Raw genomic sequence first — 22132 nt, forward strand, 5'->3', positions numbered from 1 at the left:
AGCACAGTGCAGATGATGTGTTAAGGTTGGGGTTTTTCTTTTGTCTCGTGCACATTCTAAATCAAAGTGAAATTCAACAATTTTTTTGGCTTGCTACAGTTGGCTCCTGCCTAGGTATCTAACAGCACAGTTAGACAAGAAAAGACTCTTCTGAAAATGCCTTGCATTTCCAAAGTACAAAAAACTCCAGCCCCAGTACTGGAGTCTGTAGCACCAGTGGCTGCAATCCCGGTATCTGGGCACATGGGCAGCATTTGCCTGAGCCAGGAAAGCCAGCAGCAAATGGCACAGTGTGGTGCCTCTGTCCTTCAGGGCAAAGAGCAGCTCCCAGAGATGAGTGAGAAATTACTTTCCCTTGCATGTGAGCAGTGATAGATTGTGCAAATAGCAACAGCTACAGATCAGATCTCCTCTCCAAGCAGAGAATTTTGCATTACAGCTGGCTTTTCTGTTCTCAGAGAATTTATAATTTGCTAAAAATAGTCTTGCAGCTATTCTGAAAATATCGCAAAAATAGTAGTGTGTCAACAGACTATACAGTGGGACTGTGCTGCCACGGGGGTTGAACCCTTCTGCACGTGCCCCGTGGGAGACTTTTTAAAGCAAGAAGGGACAGGGAACAAAACCAGAAGCTTGCTGAAAGCACCGTTTTACTCCACGAGCTTGGGTGTCGTGGATGGTATAATGCTTTCCCAGTCAGGATTTGCAGAACCAGGGGCAATGCTGGCATGAGGGAACTCCTCCTTCCCCAGCGCTGCTGGCACAGCCGCCTTGGGGCAGAAGGCACCTTAAGCCTCAGGCCTTGTGCTCCCGCATCCACCTCCCCAGTGCAGTTGGCATGTGTCGTAGCAACTTCTGAATAAAGACAGGCAATGGGTTAAAAATCAGCTGTGGGGTGAGGTTGGAGCCAAATGTGTAGTTTCTAGCTTTATATAAAAAATTGAGAACAAATGCATGTGCAAATCTGATGAGGAATATGCAAGTGGAAAAAAGTCCAGATGTAAGAGATGTGGTGGGAAATTATAGAGCAACAGGCCAAGGGCTGTGCGTGGATTCGAATGCTGTGCAAATGAGCGGCTGGGTGGAAGCTGTTTCTATAATGCTTTAGAATTACTCAAATTACTTTTAAGACTTTGTAGCTTAGAAACTTTGAGTTTGCCAATCTTATCCACTCAGCAAGGTTTTCTTGGGAAAAGTGAGTTTTTCCTCTGTTCCACTGAGGTCTGAAACGTGCTGGCATTTTACAGACACAAAAATCATCTGGTTGGATCATCTAAGATGTAAACAATCTTTGTTTCAAGACAAATAACTGATATAAATTAAAATTTTTCTATTTCTTTGTTGCGTCCTGCCAAAGGAACACAAACAGGAGTACTAACAGAACAGGGAGTTGCCTGTGTGTAGCCCAGGCTGCAATGTTTTGGTCTGAATGGAGTAACTAAAGTTATCTCCAAAAGTGGTGTGGAAAACTGCAGTTATTGGTTGCACTAGGCACCAGCAGGCACGGAGAGAATCCTGATGTTTTTTCTTCTTCCTAAAAGTTGAACTCCATTTCATCCTTAACTGGTTGCTATCATTCCTGCTTTTTTCCTGATCCCTCAGCAGCCAAAACCAATTACAGTTGTGTAGAACTGTGCACCTCTTCCATTAACCCACTCAGAAAAGCCGTAAAGACCTCCAAAAAATACAAGGAAATGTGAAAACATTAAATGAACAACCTTCTGGCACGCCTTGAAAGGTAACACAATGCTAGAGTTCTCAACAGAAAATAAAGAGGACTGGTTTATCTCTGTGTTTTAAAAATGCAAACATCTTCAGCTGGCTAAGGCACAGTTTGCAAGCCGAGTGCGCTTCGGACAGTGCTCAGCAGGATGGGAAAGGAAGCAGTTGCAGCAACCATTGAAAAGGGAGATGAGGAAATAATTTTTGAGTTTTGCCAAGGGCAAGATTCTGTGAAAGCTACCCTGACTGTGCTGGGAGGGTCCGTCTTACATTACGATTAGAGAATTTGACTAGTCTGTGTTACTAGACTAAGGAATTCCCTCTCACCTCCCTTCTGTCTTTGTGCATGCAAAAAACAGTTCTCAACTTCAGCTGACTCTGCTAGAGAATGCTCGTTTCCATTGTACGTTCATTTTTGTCCAAGCTGGTCTCCAAAATTGTTTCAAATGCATTTTGGAAAGGAAAAATTTCTTCTTGTGCAATAGTAAGCAGCCTTTGATACACAGTCATGTTGCATGCCAAATCCAAGGGGAAGCAGATGGAGGAAAATTAATCCTCATGATGAGATCCACAATGTTCTTTAACATTTAACCTTTATGATATAAATAGGACATGTTTTAAGCTTTGTTTATGCTTAAACTGTTGAGACTGATCCAGATGAGATCTACTATGCATCATTCACAAGCTGAAGAAACTATATTTTGAATAAAACACCACTAATTGCTGGAGCTGCCTTTCTGCCTTATCAGAAAAACTGGTCCCTTGGTCCCTAAAGGATCTCTCTTAGCAGATAAAACAAGGCATGCTGGAAAGTAAGTTAGTCACATCTTCAAGTAGTGAAAAGCAAATCCTAAGCATGCTTGAGGAATTTGTTTATTTCTAATAATCATATCTCCCTCTAGCAACAGACATGTTAACACTGGCTTCTAAAATAAACCCACCTTTAACTCTCTCCCCATTTTTCTCTTGAATGCAAGAAAAATAACTCCCTGAACCAGAGTTTAAATTTGAGTGTTACACACTGCCTGGACTGGCAACGAAATTAGTTCTTCATTCCAAACTGCTCTTTTCAGTGTTCTTTCCGATTGCCTGCTTTACTCTAGAAAGAACCAAGTCTCTAGCTACTTTTAAAAAGGTATGGAAATAGCTCAAAGAATGATACAGACTCTTCTGCCATCTCATCTTCCCTCAAAGTGAACTTGGCACTGATCAAGACAACATCTGCTCTCTCCGCAGCTGGAGGTGTGCTGGCCAGAGCTTCCTCTGTTACAGCCCTGGGAAGAGTAATAAGTTTACAGGTAGCTAATTGAGAAAAATCATCCAAGGACAGTTCGCATTCAGGTTACACTAGAGCATCATTGAAATCCAACCCTCAAAGCAGCTTTGGAATCACACACGACACCTAGATTCATGTTCATTGTACATAATTACTTGTGGAAAAGAGCAGCTTTCCCTTGAAGTTATCTGTTACCTAGAATGCTCAAGACATGAGCTGATGTGGAAACCTAAAATGTGTCACTAGTATAGCAAAAGGAAAACTATATCCCTAATCTTCCTCCCTCTGACTGTTTAAATCCACATTGTTTGTGAAAACATAAAAGCAACTCCATTAATATAACCTCATTAAATGTGGTTATAAAAGTCATGTTTAATAAGATGGTTTAAGCCCTAACAGAAATAATTCTCAAGCATTCCAAATCTAAAGTTGAGCTGTGAAGTTTCCACCCATTTCTTCAACTTTTAATAGTTAAAGGGGAAAGCTCCCAGTTTAAGGATTAATATTGCTGAACACAAAGCAGATTGTGCTTCATATTATCACAGGTGGTTGAAGCCTACTTGGTATTACACGTGACAGGGTTCTACAAGTTTTAAGGGCAAGATGAATACTGTTATCAAACAGAAAACCAAAGAACTGGGAGCTTTGTAACTGAAATTTGTATGTCATCTGCAGAAACAGAATTGGAATTTAAAAGCTCCACAGTCAGCTTCTTCTAACCTCTACGTTAAAAAGGCTGGACAGCATTTAGACCTTCCTATTAATTTAAACAAAACTGTACAAAGCAATCAATTTTCACATTTCCAAAACACTACAAAGTGATTAAGAAAGAAACTAGAAACTATTTCTCCTTTCAAAGCCAGGTGAGGACAATGAATGCCCTTTACACAGAAGAGTCTCCAGTAACTGTGTAAGTTTTTTTTTCAAAAATTTCTGTTCTGTATTAACAGTGACACCTGCTGACCACTTCTTTTGGGTAGTCAGCGTTACTGGATGAATTGTGACTTTACACATACATTAATGGGCCAAACAAGCCTAGAATTCCAGCCAGTATCAGATCTTTTCTCTTCCAATAAAGAATTTACAGTAGGTATATGTAATTTATATATACACAATTTCATGATAGGTGTATATTTGTGACTGTATAAGCATACATACACACAAATATAAAATTGCTCTAAGTATTGGGCTGCTTATGTCTGTTGAAAGAAGTTTTCACCAACTTCTTTGGTGCAAAGATGTCTTTGCCATTTCTGGCACTTATTAGACAGATGAAAGGTAAGCAAGTGTCTACAGAGTTGTAAACAAGTATGAAAAAAAGGTCTCATGCGTTGGAATGATTTTCACTGGGATTACTGTCCAAGAAAAGAGGCCATGGGATCGTCAGGTCTCTGACGTTTCATTCTATAGGCTTCCATTTCCTCTTCTGTTGGCTCCCTGGTTTCATACTGGCTGTTGTATGGCCTCTTCCTCTCGTCTAACTGCATGATTTCTTTAACGTGGAGAAGACGAGCCTCTTCTGCATTCAGAGCCTGAAATAAATGCAAAGGGGAAAAAACCCACAATGAAAGTTAACCAAAACTAACAAACACAAGTTTGTGTTAGATTCTAGTATGAAGAACATGCAGCAGACAGAACGGTGGGACAAGCAGTGCACATCTGTCTGGCCCGCCTACAGCACGCTTCATTTAATGGTGGATAGTAAAATGATATTTAGCAAACAAGATACTTTTATGTCTTCCCAATTGTCAAAATCAAGTAAGAAACTCCCTCGCTTTACCGAAAATGTAATCGCAATCCAGCAAGTACAAAAGCAGATAAGAAAGGATGTAATCTTAGGGGTCTCGGTTTGTTAGATGGTTTTTTTTGGTTCATTGGTTTAGGTTCTTTTTTTTTTCAGTCAGCGTGCTGTTCTTTTTTGAATGCTTTTCAAAATACATATTATCACATCCCTCAGACTACCACTGTTACTCCTTCTTGCTATTGAAAAGAAGTTACATTTGTGCAAGGCTTTGATTAACCATAGTTTAACACCAGTCCCAGACGCCAAGGCAGAGGCAGACTGCTGTGCTCGAGGAAGGGCTGTTCAGCAGTAGCCAGTGGATAGTGGATGGATTTCCTGCATCAGCTGTAAGACTGGGCCCAAGTCTGGGATAAAAAGTGCTAAGTAAGCTTTGACAGTGCCTTTGATCTCTCCATCTTCCTTTAATACCCAAATCATTGTGTTCTGCAATGTCATTTATAGGTTTACAGCTGGGATAGGTGCATAGAAAGGAAGCATTATAAATTTTCTAAAGCCTTGCAAAACTACATATTTATTGCATGTTTGCCTGAGAGATAGGGAATGTACTTTAGAACATCTAACAGCATTTTAAGTTTGCTTTAGCTCAAAATTAGCATCAAAGAACACCCCACAGAATACCACAGAAACTGCATTACAGACTTCATAAAACTAACATTGTTGTAAAATGTTTCAAGGTCTTTTTGCCCCAAAACCAATGAAGAATATAGTGCACCTTTTTAAGTTTTTCTTGCTTCTTTTTCTCTTCACCCTCACTATCTGAATTTGAGCTCTTCTTGTGCTTCTTCTTTTTCTTCTCTTTCTGCTTCTCTTGGTGGATCTGTAAGGTGGAAAACAGCTATGGTTAAGATTCAACTAGCAAACAATAGTTATGTTCAAGCCAATAAATCCCAATCTACTAGTGCTATTTGAGAGCTTAAATTTCAATAGAAATGCTAATGATCTAGTTATACAGTCTAATAATTTATAACTTACATGATTTTGTAGTTATACACATCTTTCCATCTCTTAAAATGCTGAGGAAAAATACGTGCTTTCCTGAGAAAAGGAAACAACCTACCTCCATAAGTGTTTTTGGTTTTGTCAAGTGTTCTTCCTCCCTGGGCTGCTCTTCCAGTAAGCTTGCTTCAGCACTCTACACAATAGGAAGGAGACACATTTACTTAGCACATGGGAAAGCGGAGGGACAAAACCCCCAAAACTACAAAAAAAAATCCAACCCAGGAAAAAAAAACCCCAACCCAAACCAAAGCAGTTTAAAACTTTAGTAGGAAGATGAATGCTTTTTAACTCTTTCCAAGTGATTAAATAAGATAACACTTACAGCAATTTCTTTCCCAGCTTCTCCTGTACAGTACGAGTACTTGACAAATGAGTGGCAGCATTTGTAACCCCACTTGCCTTCTTTCCAGTACGAACCCCAGATGCACTGCAAGAGAAAACACCATAGCGGTTATGTCCATAACGATACTCCTATAAGAGGCAGACTGCACGTTATTCCTGAGGTCATATCCTGATAAGTAAATTATTCAAACACTTCAGAAAGGAAAGTTATGAGAAATACTTTGCAATTTTACTTTAGACTTACAGGTACAGTTTCAGAAAAGAGAAAAGCAACAGGATGTGGTCAACTCATTTTCAAAGTCAAAGAGAAATACAGTAACTTCCCCTTAAGTTTAAGATTGCCATCACAACTCACAAATTCACATCACATCCATTTGAAATTCCTTCTTACTAGAAAAGAGAGAATGTCACTATTGAGACAGGAAAAATTTATTTGCTGTATTAACTGTAAAGTAGTGTACTATATCCTACCACACCTCACGCCTCACAGGAAGAAATCTAACTTTTTAAAAATTTTTACATAAACTAGGCTTACGGTATGGTTGTTGATCTTTACATCCTCTTCATATTTAGAGCATGCAATAGCTTTCTCTTGGCCTTTGATGACTGTTCCATGCCTAGAGTACTCCACATAATCTTCTGTTTGAGCTAACAGCAGTTCAGCTGGTGGGGTATCCAGATGTTCTTGTCCTCCATACTGAAACACAAAGAGAAATGACATAAGAGTTTTGCTAAGAACTCCACCTTTCATGTAATTAAGCACACGTTTCAGAAACATGACATTCAGTAACTTCTGAAGAAGACACAGAAGAAGTGGATGCAGACATTTTAGTTTTTACCTCCCCCTATAACTATTGTGGTAGTTTTTGGTGGGTGGTTGTTGAGTTTGTTTTGTTTTGTTTTAATGTCTGAATGATACAACAGTGATAATCCTTACTCCAAGTAGGAAAATTTTCAGACTAAACCAAAGGCTCTGGTACTTCCTGCCCCCCTCCAAACTTGGTTGCTGACATGGTTAGAATCCAAACTGATTACTTAGTTCTCTATCAGCTGTCTGAGAAATCGGTAGCAAAATATCTAAAAGACTGCACCCAAAACTTGAGTCTGTAAATTCTGCTTTTCAAATTTAAGAAAAAAGAAAAATTTAAAAATAATTTTGGGAGACAGTTGCTTGGGTATTTTACAAAAGACACCACTTTTAAACAGTAAAATAATTTTTTCCAACCACTTAAATAATTTTTAAAAAGTCAATCTAAATTCCTACTCCTCCTACATACTGCTATCACATTTTTCACTGGAGAAATTCTGACAGTTAAGGGAAAAGCTCTCAATAATCCAAAGAAATACCAGCAGATCTTCAAAAGTTCCTGTACTGAATAATATGATTCCATTTGATTGAAATAGTATGCATAGAAATAAAAATCTTTTTATAAATCTAAGCTGCTGAGAACATTTTCACATAGCATTAGTAACCTTACTTGTTCCCCAAGACACAGAATTCTTATTAAATGAGACCAAATGTCTGTTACCTTCTCTAGGATGCTTTCTTTCTGCTGTGCCTTGAAATCTTCTTTTTTCACTTTGAAGGATTTATAAAGTAGCTCTAATTTTGTAGGGTCTGCTTGAAGATGAACTTCAGAACCTTTGTCATAAGCCTCCCAAGCAAACACTGTGTACACAAGAGGTTTCATTCAATATTTATTCTAAAACTGACACAGGCATTCAAATTACAATCTTTAATACTGTAGAAATTAGAAAGAAAGCCTCATTTGAAAAAGATTTATTTCTCTTTTGCAAGAAAGACACATCAGTAACTCAAGTCTTTTAAGTCCATTTCCTAAAAAAAACCCCAAACCCACAAAAATAAAATCAAAACCCACTTACGCTGAGTCTGTGCCATTGAAATGGTGTCCCCAGTGTAGCGCACAAAGTTGTCACCTGCGTAACCGACCCTGAGAAAAGAATAATATGATTCTTATCATTCAGGTAACATGATTTCCTTTCAAATTCAATGACAGAGCATCAGCAGGAAAGCAGAAATTTTCCTTCGTGCCCTGAGAGTTAAGAATTGACTGAGACGAAGGAGCATTCAACTCAATACATGAAATTAAAGTCTAGGCTCCCCACAGAGTCATGAAAGTATCAGAAAGCAACTCAGAATGCTCGATGCCTATGTTCACATGGAAACATCTTACAACACAGACCTGGAGCTCTGTCTAGGATAGCAAGCACCGTGAATGAAACTTCGTTCTAATCACACAATAAATATGGATCAATGATAGGTGATATTCAAGCATAGTAATTCTCAGCTTTTGGATTTGTGAATCTCCTCCTGCCCAGACCCAGTGCATACGGCTGAGCAAAAGCTGCTAATAGCTTTACTGCTCTCAGTTACCTTTTAAACACCCCTTGAAGAGATCCACAATAATTATATAAAACACAGGCTGAAAATCAAATAATGTCTACAATCCAGTTTCCCACTCTTTTCATCTCCCCAAAGCCACTCTGAAAAACTGTCTCTAATGCCGAGGCAGAAACACAGATTCAATAAAGGTCAAATTATGACTCTAGAGAAAAGTGAAAGCATCTGCATTTGAAAAGAACTGACTGTCATTATTCTATCTCGGGGCAAGGAGAGGTGGAAAGAGTGGTATTTGCTAGTATTTAGCCACTGCCATTCTATTTCAGGCAGCGAGCTAATCCAATTACTGTACACTAAATAAATGTTTCTACTCACAGCCTGTCTTCCCTGTATGTCTGCAGCACTACACAGGTTATGGCAGGGTCATGACCCCAGTGCCTTACTCTGGTTTTAAGTGAGACAGCCTTATGTGCAGCCAAAAGCCAGTCTATGGCGTTCTTTAATTAAGTTGTCTATCTAGACAATGCCAAAGCTTTCAGACCTTTTCTATGCAGACTCCATTAATATATGAGGAGCTTTAGCTCCCAATTCAGGCATTTAGTTAGGTACCATGGGTACTCCATGCTAGTCTCCAGCGCTGAATGCCTCCCAACCCAGGACAAATTTTAAGATTTGGTTACGGAAATACTTTACATAAACACCATTACTGTTTACAGATATCACCTCTAATGGCAGCAGTGTTAATACATCTTCTACAGGTAATTACATTAAGCCATGGTTCACATACCCCTGAAAATTAAGGGCCAATTTTGCTCAAATGCAACTTCGGTATACTAAACCAGAAAGTGCTGCTAAATAAAACAGGTTTTTCCCATGTTTACTACTGCTTCTCTCCATAACTGACTAGAAGTACATTAGTAAAAGGACACAGAGATAAAAAAAATACAAAATGATTAATCTTATTTTTGACAGTTTTACTGGATACGCAAGCATGACGCTGTTTTAACTTACTCATCTGGATTCTTGCCTGTATTGGCATATGGGTTCTCCCTCATCGCTCTAGTTTTGGGATCGTAATAAGCAGAGTTTGGATCTAGATTCCTCAAGTACTAGGGAAAGAAAACAACATACAAAATATTGAGTATTTATGATTTTAAAAGAACTTAAGTTACTACTGTGTCCCCCAGCTTAGACATTTTTAAAAGATATATTTGTGTAAAAGGATGACTTAGAGGAAGTTGTAGCATCAGCAGGAAAACTGAGAACAGATCTTAACTTCCAAACTCCATGAGCCACACACAAACTCATTAATAACTGAGTCTACTGTTTTTTGAAATTAACTCTCGTGAATCCAAAAGAACATCTGTAAAGAATTCTCTACTCACTTTTGCAATATCTTCCCGAATACGTAAATTTCGAACTGTGATACGTCTTTTAGAGTCAAAGTTCTGCCCAGGCATATCAATGTCATCTGCGTATTTATCTTCATCTTCGTCTTCACTGTTATGATCTCTTTCCTGAGAAGAGACGGGAAACTTGTAATTAGAAGAGGACACTCACTCTAGAGACAAGTACAAAAATCTGATGTTAGTGGTTTCTTTAAAAATGCTGCAATTCCTGTATTTATAAGGAAGCACTGTTTACCTGGGCTTAAGTGTGCTGTCATGCTAATCTAATACTCAAATTTTCAGAGGTACTCTTGTTAAAGGATTTTCACTTCCTCACAAGGGAACAGTTACAAAGCCAAAACTACAATGATATTAATGTATCTTGGACAAAATATAACACACTGAAAACTAGTTATTAGCTTGCATCTCTAAGGACTGATAACACATAGGAATTAAAATCGCTCCCCCCCCCCATTAAATCTAACAACCTCTGCCCAGAAGAACAGGCAGCCAACAGCATGAACCCAACAGTCAAACTCTGAGGCCACCCATGTTTCACTGTTCCACTAACTACTGGCCCTGTTTTCTGCCCATGATATGATGCAGTAGGTAATCATCTTACTGTCTGTGAATTTGGTTCCTCTTCTCCCCACTGGTGTCTTGGGGAGTTCTGCAGCAAACAAAGAGCACATCAGCAGAGAAGACAAGATAGTGGAGAGAGGGAAAATGGCAGGGAGATGAAAAGCAATCGAAGCAGAGCTTGATGCTGGATACAAAATAAAATTTATCTATGGTACAAAATGCTGTATAATGCTCTAGGACAGAGCTTACAAATGTCTCTATTAGACACATGCTGGAGACCTTCTCGTGGAATTCCCAACTAATTTTCCAAGCCTTTGCAAGAACAGCAAATTCTAGAACTGTCACTGTTATTTAGAGCTTGTTATGCCTTTTTACTCTAATGGGTTAGACTAGAGTATTTCATATCATGCAAATATAACAAAATTCAACTCTGAAAGCTTAAAATAATAAGGAAGATACACAAGCAAGTATTTCGTTAGGTCTGACAAATACTGAGCATGTATGAAAACCCATAATTTCATCTGGATAAACATAGCCAGAATTTATTTTTTTTCCCTGCTTAACCTCTAACTCAAGAATACTTGCAGCAGTAAAGATGGAAATTACTCTGAGTGTGGGAAGACGGACCAGCAAATTGGGGAGCACTGACTATCCAAATATGCATCAGTTTTGGTCCTCTCCATCAGAGGTAGTTCTTATGTTTCAAATACAACTTACTTCCTTCTGCTCCGTTTTGTAAGTAATAAGTACATGGAAGCCAACAATGTTGCCTTGTGGTGAAAACAAGCATCAAAAAGAGAATCTTTTCTATCGGGAAGAGTAGAACGTTGTAGTTTGTGCTGGCTTGGTGATTAAGTTCAGCCTGTCATCTAGTCTGCCATCTAGTGACAAAAATGCAAGGGAACTTCCTCTGGAAAACCAAGGCACAAATGTATACAGGCTTTTGCTTGGTGTTTTCCTACCATGTTGATTAAAGAAACTACTTCTGACTAGTAACAGTGTCTATCTAGTTTTCCCCCCATTTTATAAATTTAGAATATTATTAAAATTGCCTTTTAAAATTGTAATTTAAAAAATTTAAATTTTATAATTTTAAAAATCAAAGTTTATCAAAAGTATTGTCTATAAAGTGAGCTTGTTGAAGTTAGTGAAAGATGTAAACTGCAGTTATTAGGCAGAGGGAAACACATATGCTTAGCCTTCAAATGACCAGAGATACTGCAAACAGTCATAAAAATGACTGAAGAAGAAACAAGGTTGATTCCAGGATAAAGAAAATATCTTCCTACTCCAATGCTAAAACAATCCACAGTCACGTAACAGTCACTACCTCAACATTAGTCAGATATAACAATCTTAAATACAAAAAAAGCATTTCAGTACATAAACAAAACTACTACATGGAAAACAAGTTTTTCTGACTGAAAATCCGTGTCATTAATTTTAACAAGAATAATCACACAGATTTTTTGCCCATAAGGGGAAAACAAATCCTCTCCCACCTGAGAGGAGACGCTTCAAATTCTTGAATGTGATACAGAATATTCTGGTGTTAGGAAAAGTATTTAAATTCCTGAAGGGCATAAAAAAACCATAGCAGACCACATAAAGAATAGAAGTATCAAAGAGCAGAAGTAACCCACTGCGTCTTTTTTCATCCTACACAGAAGTAAATTAGAGTTTAGTTCACTTACTACTTGCTCCAGCTTTCCTGATGCTAGCTCTTCCTGAAGCTTCTGGGCTTTCAGTGTACGTTTGGCCTGTGTAACATGAAAATGCATGTTTTAATATTTCTCTTAAGTAGCAAGTGTGTAGTAATACTTATCATAAGCATCTCTTCTGACTGCTGTAATTTGAAATTTATTACTAAAAAACCAGGGGTTTAATTCTCTGGGTAATTCTCTGTAATAAAGCAGCAGCCTAGAGCTCCTCTCCTCTATTACAATGCTTTTTGAACCTCAAGAAAAGGAAGCTATATATTCACTAACCATTTTACTAATTTACATTATACTGTTAAACAGAAAAATTCACTAGTACTTATACAGCTATACCATTACTACATGCATCCTAATTTAAAAAAGAGACAGCTTATTTTAGTTCAGTAGTGGTTAAGGACACGTTACTGTGTCCTCATAATCTAGTTAGGAATATCAATGCTTAAGATACGCACCAACTCCTACCATATCAAGTGAAATTTTGAAGCAGCATGCAGTGAATTTTTGCATGTGTTTGACATCATAGAACCACAAACAGTTGATGTTGGAGGTACCTCTGGAGATTGCCAAGAATGGTCCCCCTACTCAAAACAGGCTCGCCTACAATACGTTGTGCAGTACCGTGTCTATGCAGGGTTTGATTACCTCCAAGAAAGGAGGATCCCCAGCCTTACTGGGCAAGCAGTTTCACTGTTTGATCACAGTAAGACGTTTTTCTAACGTTTAAACAGAATTTCTTTTATTTCAGTTTTGCCCACTGCTTCTTGTCCCATCACTAGACACTACTGAGAAGAGTCTGGCTCAGTCTTCAAACTCTCCCATTACACGTTTATAGACAGTAATTAGACCAAATTTAGCATTAGCTTGCCTATTCATGATAGGAAAATACTGAGGACCAAGTACCTATGGCAGTTAGCCAGGCACTTCACTACATTCTGGAGCTGGCTCAACATCCAGCTGAGGTAGTGAACCGTTTTTTTCCTTCTAAAAAGTGAATAATGTGCAGATGCACTTGGTGCATACAGATAGAAAGTTAACTGTGACAGCAGGGTGATAATTCACACAAAGACATGCACAAGTAGTCCACTGCTCCCCATCATGGTAACAAGAAGGATTCATATCTAAAAACATGATTAAGATTATAAAATAAGTATAGATTTATTTGCTCTAATACAGCCAGGTAATAACGCTCCTTTCTTGCCTGTAATTCTATCTGCATCTTGGGTAATAAGTTCTAGGGCTTGTCTATTAAAAAGTAAGCAATCTGAAAAGGTGCTTCTTTTGTTGTGCAGACCCATACTCAGCTGCCACTCCCTGTCTGAATTTTCAGTTTAAGCCAAGTTTGCTATCAAAGACAGAATCCTTCTTACTTTTTCATTATGAATACTGCACAAGGGCTAATGTTAACAGCATACAAATGTTTCTCCTACCAGCCAAGGCAAACTGTGATGCTTTCCCCAGTAAATCATAGCACTTACGTACCAAATCAACCTTGGAATATTCCTCTACGATCTTCATGTGTTCTTCTGGGTTATAGCCATTCCAACGGTCTCGCTTTCCATCATAATCAAACATCAGTTTAGGCTGCACATGTTCATCTGGTGCAATATTCATGCCTGTGTATTTTGCTCCAACTTTCCTAGGTCTCTGAAAGAAAAATAACTGGTTGGATCAGTCCATTAGATGGATGTATGTTACTCACCCAGACATCTTTTTAAAAATAGTGTCACTTGAGCTCCTCTAAAGCCACTTAAATTCAGCACTACAAGCTTGTGAATTGTAAATAAATGCAAGTAGTTAATTTCTTTACTCTAAAGTAGGGCTACTGACTCCAAACCCCACAAATTTCTAACTCTATTATCCACATATGTTTCACAGAGATTAGACTTCCTATTGTTTTCAAAATCATTAAAACCATCAACAAAAATAAGGTTTACCTCCATGCAGTCTTTCTTTTTGTGTGTCAAGGCACCACAGTTCTCGCAAGCTCCTTTACGATATCTAGTTGCTACAGCATGCTAAACAACAAAAAAGACGGTGCTGTACAAACTTGTGGTAAGATGCACATACGTGTTCCCAATAACTAATTCATTGTTTCAATACAACTAAGTTGTGCATGGTCTACCCAAACCCAGAACACAGACTTTGGTTATTACCAAACGCTGCCACTTCCCTGCTGAATAAGAATTCCCAGTTTCCATCTCCATCAAAAACATGTAACCAGAAATTATATCCTCACAGAATCAAACCAAATCTTTCATTTATGACAAAAACATTTTGCATACCTCTTGAACTCCTCGTTTGTACCATTCTCCAGAAGAGCTATACTTTTTCTGCTTCTCTGGCTGAGGTCTCTGGTGCTTTAATGTGGGTCTTTTAGAAGGATCAATATACCATGGTACTGAGGATATGTACTGAGGAATATGAGGATTGATATCTCTGTAAAAGATGTTATGAAATAAATATGTAGCATAGTGCAAAAAAATCCACAACAACTTAGCCTAAAGAAATAACTCTCACAATAAAGTTCAGTGCTTCAGGAGTGATAATAAAATAATGAAGTTGTTACAGTGCATTACAAGATAACTTCTAACATAACTAGATAAAACCAGACTTTCACTGAGATTTTGTTGCAATCTAATTCACCTTAACTCCCAATTCCAAATCAAACAGCTTACTCTTTGCAATGCTACTGAGCACAGAAGTAGTAATGTTTCTCTTCTCAGAGGCAACGAGCCTTGTAGAAGCAAGAGAGAGGGAACAGATAAGGTATGAAGTAAAGATCCCCAGTACTACGTTTTGGTCAATTTTGAAATATCACTTGTGAGTAGCTGTATGGATAGGACTTTTTAGCAGCACCATCCCAGGATATTAACACCGAACCTACTTTTTTTTTTTTTTTAAAATATCTGTTTTCTGAGATGACTGGACTCAAATTCACAACGTTCAACTATCTGCTTCTATAATGGCTCACGTAGATACCATAATCGCCCTCATAATTATTCTGTAATCAAAACAGGGAGAAATAACTGGTAGCTCTAGAATAATCATAGCTTTAATAAAACTTACTTTCCTTCTTCATCCACTTCAGCAGGTGCATTTCCTAGTTTTCTTTGTTCTTCTAATTCCTTCTTTTTCCTCCAGTCTTCCCTGGTCATCTTCTTTGGTTCCTCCAGGCTCACATCATTTGGTCCTCCTGAAGGAGCAGCATTTGTTACCGCAGCTGATGCCATTTTGGATTTTTCCCCTGTAATGTGGAAAAAAAAAAATAAATAAGAGACTGTAACAGCAGGCCTGGACAGCAGAGTTCTTCAACAATCTTCTTTTTTGTCAAGAAAGGTTGGCCCAGACAATCCTTGTGGTCCCTTCCACCTGGGTATTTTATGATTGCATAGTGTGGTGGTGTAGCATTCAGTTAAACCAGCAGCAGATTCCTAGCATATTTCTCCCCATACAAAAAAGCACCAGTGCTGAAAAAACAAGTGATCCCAGTAACCTTCTTCTCTACCCTCTATGATGTGCGATGGGGCAGCCAGCAGCAGCTTTGCGCCAGCAGCAGCTTTGCATCAGCAGCTGGACAGGCAGCGTGAGGCCCTGAAGAAACAAATTATCCCAGTAACGTTCCTCTTTTCTAGCCCCTATAATGTGTGATTGAGGTGCAGAGCAGCAGCTCCACACCAGTGGCAGGACACGAGCTGCCAGGCCCTGAAAGCAAATGATCTCAGAAATGGTCCTCTTTTCTAACCCCTGCAATGTGTGATAGGAGTGGGGTGCAGTAGCTCTGCAGGAGCAGCAGGACAAACTATCCCAGTAATGCTTCTCCTCTCTAAACCCTGCGATGCACAGTGGAGACAGGCAGCCACAGCTCCACACATGCATTACCAGGCCCTGAAAAAGCAAAATATCCCAGTACCATTCCTCTTCTCCGGCCCCTATTACGTGTGATGGGGGTGGCGAGCAGTAGCTCCACACCAGTGGTAGGACACACTGCCGGCTCCTGAAAACAAACGATCCCAGTAAAGTTCCTCTTCTTTAGCCCTTACGATGCGTGATGGGGACGGGCAGCCACAGCTCCACACCAGCGGCAGGACAAGCGGTGCCAAGCCCTAAAACCAAACCATTCCAGTAACGTCCTCCTTCTCTAATCCCTATGATGCAGGATAAAGACAGCAGCAGCCCAGTACCAGCGGCAGAAAGGTGCTGCCAGGCCCTGAAAATCACAGAATCATAGAATAACCAGGTTGGAAGAGACCCACCGGATCATCGAGTCCAACCATAAAACTTAAATGATCCCAGTTCTGCTCGTCTTCTCCAATCGCTAGCGCACAGGCGGCGGCAGCCCCGCACCAGCGGCGACCAGGCGCTGCTGAGCCCTGGGCCACCAGGACACCCCGCACCCGGCAGGGCCCGCGCAGACCTAGGCCTACACTCACCTTAGCGGCAAAAGCGATGGCGAGAGAGCGGTGCCCGCCGGGGCCCAGGCCTGGGCGCTTCCTCACGGCGGAACGCGGCTGCTCGGCGGCCCCAAACTCGCTCCGGCGGCTGATCCACACCCCGACCACCCTCCAGCCCCACCGGACCTCGCCTACTGGGTCGCGTCACCACCCCACAATGCACCGCGCGCCGCCCCCACAATGCACCGCGCGCAGTCACGCGCAGGGCGTGGCCCCACCCCCGAGAGCGCTGGAGGCGAGGCCGGGGCGGGGCCTGTGGTGCCGCTGAGCCAATCGGCTGCCGCGCGTCTGTCGAAACAGCCAATGGGCGCCGGTCAGGCCGTTTAAAAGGCGCGGGCGGTGGAGCGGGCGCTGTGCTCTGGGAGAGGTGCGGATGTGGCTGCTTTGGGGGTCTGCCTCACGGCCCTGCCTTGCACTGAGGTGAGTCCCGGGTGGCGCCGTGCTTTGGTCTCGGGTGGGAGCTTTGGACTTCAAGCTGTGAGAGAGCTGGGGTTGTTTAGCCTGGAGAAGAGGAGGCTGAGGGGAGACCTCATTGCTCTCTACAACTACCTGAAAGGAGGTTGTGGAGAGGAGGGAGCTGGGCTCTTCTCCCAAGTGACAGGGGACAGGACAAGAGGGAATGGCCTCAAGCTCCGCCGGGGGAGGTTTAGGCTGGACATTAGGAAAAAAATTTTCACAGAAAGGGTCATTGGGCACTGGAACAGGCTGCCCAGGGAGGTGGTTGTTTCACCTTCCCTGGAGGTGTTTAAGGCACGGGTGGACGAGGTGCTAAGGGACATGGTGTAGTGTTTGATAGGAATGGTTGGACTCGATGATCCGGTGGGTCTCTTCCAACCTGGTTGTTCTATGATTCTATGCTATTTCTGAACTGCTCTTTCTGTGTTTTTTTTTCTTCTCTCGAGTCATAGAATAGTTTGGGTTGTAAGGGATCTTAAAGTTCGCCTAGTTCCAGCCTCCCTGCTGTGGGCACAGACATGGGAGTCACCTGTACAGGGACAATGATTTTCTGTGAGCAGGTGCTGCCGTTAGCATTCCGGTCTCGGTTTGGGCTGGAGCAGCGCTGGGACGATCACACTCTGTAGGGTGTCCTCGGGCGGTTTGTTTCTCTGGTAAGAAAGTGTCTTTGCTGGTGAAACAATTGGTGCTCTTCTTGGTTGCCCAAGTGCTGTAAGCTGAGTGGGGGGCTAGATTGTTAGATGAGAAGATAAGGGCTGTTTTTTTAGGCTGAGGAAGCAGTGAATTACCATGAAGAAGGAACAAAGTGAACCAAAGGTATTAAATCATATAATAGGTAAGGCTGGAGGAGACCTTAAAGATCACCCAGTTCCAGTTTCCCTGCCGTGGGCAGGGATGCGTCCCACTAAATCAGGCTGACTAAGGCCCATCCAACCTGGCCTTGAACACCTCTGGAGATGGGTCATCGACAGCTTCCCTGGGCCATGGCCTCACCACCCTCATAGGGAAGAAATTCCTTCTTATGTCCAGTCTAAATCTGATCTTACTCCTCTCCAGTTTATACCCATTGCCCCTGGTCCTATTGCTACAAGCCTTTGTAAACATTCTATTACCAGCTTTCTTGTAGCTCCTTTCAGGTGCTGGAAGGTCTACCTGAAGCCTTCTCTTCTCCAGGCTGAATAAGCCCAGCTCTCAGCCTGTCCTCATATGGGAGGTGCTCCAGTCCTCTGATCACCTTCATAGTCCTGACCCAGTGTAGGACCTTGCACGTGCCTCGTTGAACCTAATAAGGTTTGCATAGGCCCACTTCTCCAGCTTGTCCAGGTCCCTCTGTGCAGGATTGCTAGGGAGACTTTGCTACTTTCCCAAGCTCAAACAAGCTCCGTGGGGACTGTGGTCCTACCACATGGACTATGCTTGTGGTATAGTGAGATATAGACCCTCCTCATGCACCATGCTTGACCTTCAATCATAAAGGCCTGTAGATATACTTAACACCATTTCATAGTCCTTTAGGTTTGTTCCCCCTCCTGTAGGGACCAGCATATTGCAGCTGTGTTGTCTTAATATGGTTTGCTTAAGAAGTGTTTGATGGTGGAAGAAGTGACAAGAGTGATTTCCTCTTTTCCTATATGGGTTTTCCAGAGTGGTCTCATCAACACGAAGATGCCTACATTAATCTATGTTGATAATGGTGAAGTTGATACTACTAAGAATCGGCGAAGACTCCCTTCAGGATCTTGTATGTATATGCTACCCTAAGCCAGTAGGCGATCAAGTGTACAAATCATGTTTTACTGTTCAAAACTGAATAACAAGAGTTTATATCTATTTATCTAACAGATTCTGTTAAGCCTATCAATTACTATAAAAATAACTCTGTGCTTTTGTCATAGATATGGGGCTTGTGCTCCTGACTTATGAATGGTGAACAGCGATTACAACCACTAGTTTTCCAGCAGGTGTGTGTGTTGAAGCAAGCTTTAGGGTTGATGTGGTGCTAAAGTTTGCTTTTTTCTTCCCTAAACTCTCCAGCAAAGGTCGTAGCTGAAAGAACAAAAGTTAACACTCCACTTCCTAAAAAAACAATCACTACACCTCCAGCCACGTCTCGCTCTGTCAGAAAGGTTCTTGGAAATGTGAATAGAACCGGAGCTGTGAGTGTGACAGAAAAGACAGGACAGAAGAGTCAGCCTTCTGCTGCAAACAAAGTGAGTACACCCACTTCTACAAGGGGAATGTAAAGGCATAGTTTACCTACTGTTGTGGCTTAACCTTGGCAGGCAGCTAAGCACCTCGCAGTTGCTTGCTTACTCCTTTGTCAGCAGGATGGGGGAAGAGTTGGAAGGGTGAAATTGAGAAAACTTATGGATTGTGGTTAAAACAGCTTAATAATTAAACTACAGGGAAAATCAATTTCTCCCCACTGTCTGACTGATGTCTTGCCAGTCCCTGAGCAATGGCAGCCATGGCAAGCTTCCTACCCATTTTCATTGCTGAGCATCACACCATAGGGTGCAGGATATCCCTTTGGTCAGTTGGGTCAGCTGTCCTGGCTGTGCCCCTTCCCAACTTCTTTCCCTCCCCCAGCCTGTTTGCTGGTCAGGTCGTGAGAAACAGAAAAGGCCTTGATGCGGTATAAATGATGTCCAGCAACAGCCAGAACAGCTGTGTGTTATCAACAGTGTTTTCATCATGAATCCAAAACATTTCAGCTACTGGGAAGCAAAATAACTCTCCTAGCCAAAGCCAGTGCACCTACATAGGTGCAACAGCTTAGGGAGTACCTAAAGGCAAATAAATGTCTCTGGAGAAAATATTCTTAGTTACTGTCTTGTTTGTATGTTAAGTATCAGAGGTTTAACATTATAAGCTTAAGTGTTCTAGTGCAGTGATTTGTTGCCGCTGTGTAGTACTGTGCAACATAAACTCAGCTGATCCATTTGCCCATCTCCAATTTATTTGCATTGAAGGTTTTGGATTCAGGTGTGACTGAGGACTGTATGGCAGGCATTCTTGTCTGTAGACCTGTGTAGCACAGGAAGACCACTAAAAAGGTAGTACACTAGGGAACTATAGTAGCTGAGATAAAGAGACTTTGTTTTTTTAAGATTCCAGAAAAGACTGCTGGATTAGAAAGCAGCGAAGCAGTGACTGAAGACTGTCCAGAAAAAGAATATATGTTTCCTTTTGATCCTCGAGGTAAGAACTATTAGCGTAACTATTAAAATGAACAATGAGGCTTTCATGAGTGGTATTGCTATAAGACTGTGGCCAAGCTATTATGACAAACAAGCTACCATTGCATTTTACTGGAGTCCTTCCTCAAAGATAGGATGCTTGCTACTTCTGAAATACCATCTTGTTCTTGTTTAAGTATTCCTAGTAGCAGTAGTTGTGCTCTAGATATGTAGTAGTTCAAGTCCATTATTGTGGTTCCAGATAACCATGCTATAGCCTCTAAATCCATTAAATCATGACTAGACTGCCAGTATTCAAAGGTGTATGTAAGCAGTACTGAAGAGCAGACCTCTCAAGAGTGTATGGGAAGATGGTAATTTGTAATTGAAGATGTTTGTACTGCTGTAGAATGTAAGTAGTTGGAGATGAAACATTTGAAGCTGTTGTTGGAATATCTGTATGGGGGCGTGCTGTCTGAGTCCTTTGAAGTGTCCTTAAGCCATTCAGTTAATGTGAGTGCAAAAACTGTACAAAAGGCTACTTAATTGTTGGTGAAACACTTATGCTGTGCTTGGTGAAGTTGACTTAGTGTAGTGGTTGGAAAGAAGCTATTAAAAGTGCCTGATTTACACTAGCAGTTATGTAGTCTGCTCTTCTGATGTTAGTACATGGGTTTTCATGGACAGCTAAGATGTAACAGCAAATAAATATCCTATAAGAGTGGACCATTGGATTGTATTGTGGACTTGCTCCCACTTAATTTAGTCTAGGAGAACTTTCGGCTTCTTAAGCTACCGTATGTTTTTAAACTACAATGTGTCTTTCTTAACAGATGCTGAGACTTTTGAACTTCCTGAAGATTTCAAAATAAGCAATATCAACCTGTGGGGTCTTCCCCTCATGGTATATGAAAGGTCACATGATAAATATGTGGATATGGTTCCTTCACCTGTGAAGATTGAGGAGATTTCATGGGAGCCTAGTAAGTAGAAACTTAGCATGAGTTTCAGTACATGCTGTGCTCATTAATCGTTTGAGGGGGAAGCTAGTTGGTGGCAATGATGACCTGCCACTGCTATCTCAACCACCAGAGCAGCACAAGAGTATTACACAGCATTTGGTGTACAGTGAAGCTGAACTTTATCTGTCAACCCTACTAGTATACGTAGAGGTCTCAAATTGAAGTTGCTGAGCAATCTCTTGCAGTGTGCTGCTAACTGATCAGTTAGGTGGAATTGGCTTCCACAATCAAACAATAGTACCCTTAGTCATTCAAGAGGTTTATGCTAATCCACTGGGAGTTAGCTTATGTTAGAGCATAAAATGTGGGTTTCATGAGAAATTTGCTCTGTTTCTAACTTTCAGACTTGCTACAATCGACTGCTGACTTCCTTGCTACCCTGGATGAGATCATTGTTGACGTGCCACCTCTACCCTAGAAACTTCTGGACACGCATAAATTGATTTTAAATTTCATTTAGTTCTGTATTTTAATAAAGGCTAATCTAGCCTGCATAATAGTGGAATTGTCTATTTTCAGTAGACTTAAGATATAGGGAGTAAATAGTGCTTTGAGAAGGAGGCTATCTGAGCAAATAAAGCAGAGCCTGGGTACGCATCTAAGCAGGACTATTAATTCACTGGTTTTGAACCATATTTAATAGTTAAGAACTGCTGATCCATCTACGTGGTCATGATAGATTGCCAAGTCTTGTCTCCAGTTTCTTGTCTTTGCTTAAATTTCAAAGTATTCAGATGAATATCAAACTAGATGGGACAAAAGATGTGGTTAAGGAAACTGTAGAGATTTCAGGTTTGCGCTCATCCTTCATTGCATTTTAAGTTTTGATTG

General features: G+C 40.9%; 2 protein-coding genes across 3 annotated transcripts; one reads left to right on the forward strand and one right to left on the reverse strand.

Moving 5' to 3' along the window:
* Window positions 1–3350: 3350 nt before the first annotated feature.
* SLU7 (SLU7 homolog, splicing factor) lies at window positions 3351–16774 on the reverse strand. Of its 2 annotated transcripts, XM_069869078.1 has the most exons (16): window positions 16624–16773; window positions 15260–15437; window positions 14476–14629; window positions 14128–14208; window positions 13673–13837; window positions 12170–12235; window positions 10516–10563; window positions 9891–10022; window positions 9517–9614; window positions 8028–8095; window positions 7673–7812; window positions 6679–6840; window positions 6124–6228; window positions 5860–5934; window positions 5515–5619; window positions 3351–4530 (listed from the first exon to the last, which is right to left on the reverse strand). In XM_069869078.1, exons 2-16 carry the CDS (start codon window positions 15421–15423, stop codon window positions 4351–4353), a joined length of 1743 nt encoding a protein of 580 aa, XP_069725179.1. In that variant the 5' UTR covers window positions 15424–15437; window positions 16624–16773; the 3' UTR covers window positions 3351–4350. The 2 variants fall into 2 exon arrangements, with proteins under 2 accessions (XP_069725179.1, XP_069725180.1); XM_069869079.1 differs by lacking the exon at window positions 10516–10563 and having other exon boundaries at window positions 16624–16774.
* Window positions 16775–16990: 216 nt separating this feature from the next.
* Window positions 16991–21798, forward strand: PTTG1 (PTTG1 regulator of sister chromatid separation, securin). Its single transcript, XM_069869042.1, has 6 exons — window positions 16991–17064; window positions 18745–18841; window positions 19135–19310; window positions 20211–20301; window positions 21113–21262; window positions 21646–21798. Exons 2-6 carry the CDS (start codon window positions 18766–18768, stop codon window positions 21717–21719), a joined length of 567 nt encoding a protein of 188 aa, XP_069725143.1. The 5' UTR covers window positions 16991–17064; window positions 18745–18765; the 3' UTR covers window positions 21720–21798.
* Window positions 21799–22132: the final 334 nt, after the last annotated feature.

Source organism: Phaenicophaeus curvirostris, chromosome 15 (assembly GCF_032191515.1).
Source record: "Phaenicophaeus curvirostris isolate KB17595 chromosome 15, BPBGC_Pcur_1.0, whole genome shotgun sequence".
NCBI classification, from domain to species: domain Eukaryota; kingdom Metazoa; phylum Chordata; class Aves; order Cuculiformes; family Cuculidae; genus Phaenicophaeus; species Phaenicophaeus curvirostris.

Coding starts and splice junctions, on each gene's coding strand:
- SLU7 (XM_069869078.1), bottom strand. CDS start 15,423: ATGGCATCAGCTGCGGTAACAAATGCTGCTCCTTCAGGAGGACCAAAT. Junction 14,630..15,259: donor GAAGTGGATGAAGAAGGAAA/GTAAGTTTTATT, acceptor CATCTTTTACAG/AGATATCAATCCTCATATTC. Junction 7,813..8,027: donor TTCAATGGCACAGACTCAGC/GTAAGTGGGTTT, acceptor TTGTGTACACAG/TGTTTGCTTGGGAGGCTTAT.
- PTTG1 (XM_069869042.1), top strand. CDS start 18,766: ATGCCTACATTAATCTATGTTGATAATGGTGAAGTTGATACTACTAAG. Junction 20,302..21,112: donor GTTTCCTTTTGATCCTCGAG/GTAAGAACTATT, acceptor CTTTCTTAACAG/ATGCTGAGACTTTTGAACTT. Junction 21,263..21,645: donor GGAGATTTCATGGGAGCCTA/GTAAGTAGAAAC, acceptor TCTAACTTTCAG/ACTTGCTACAATCGACTGCT.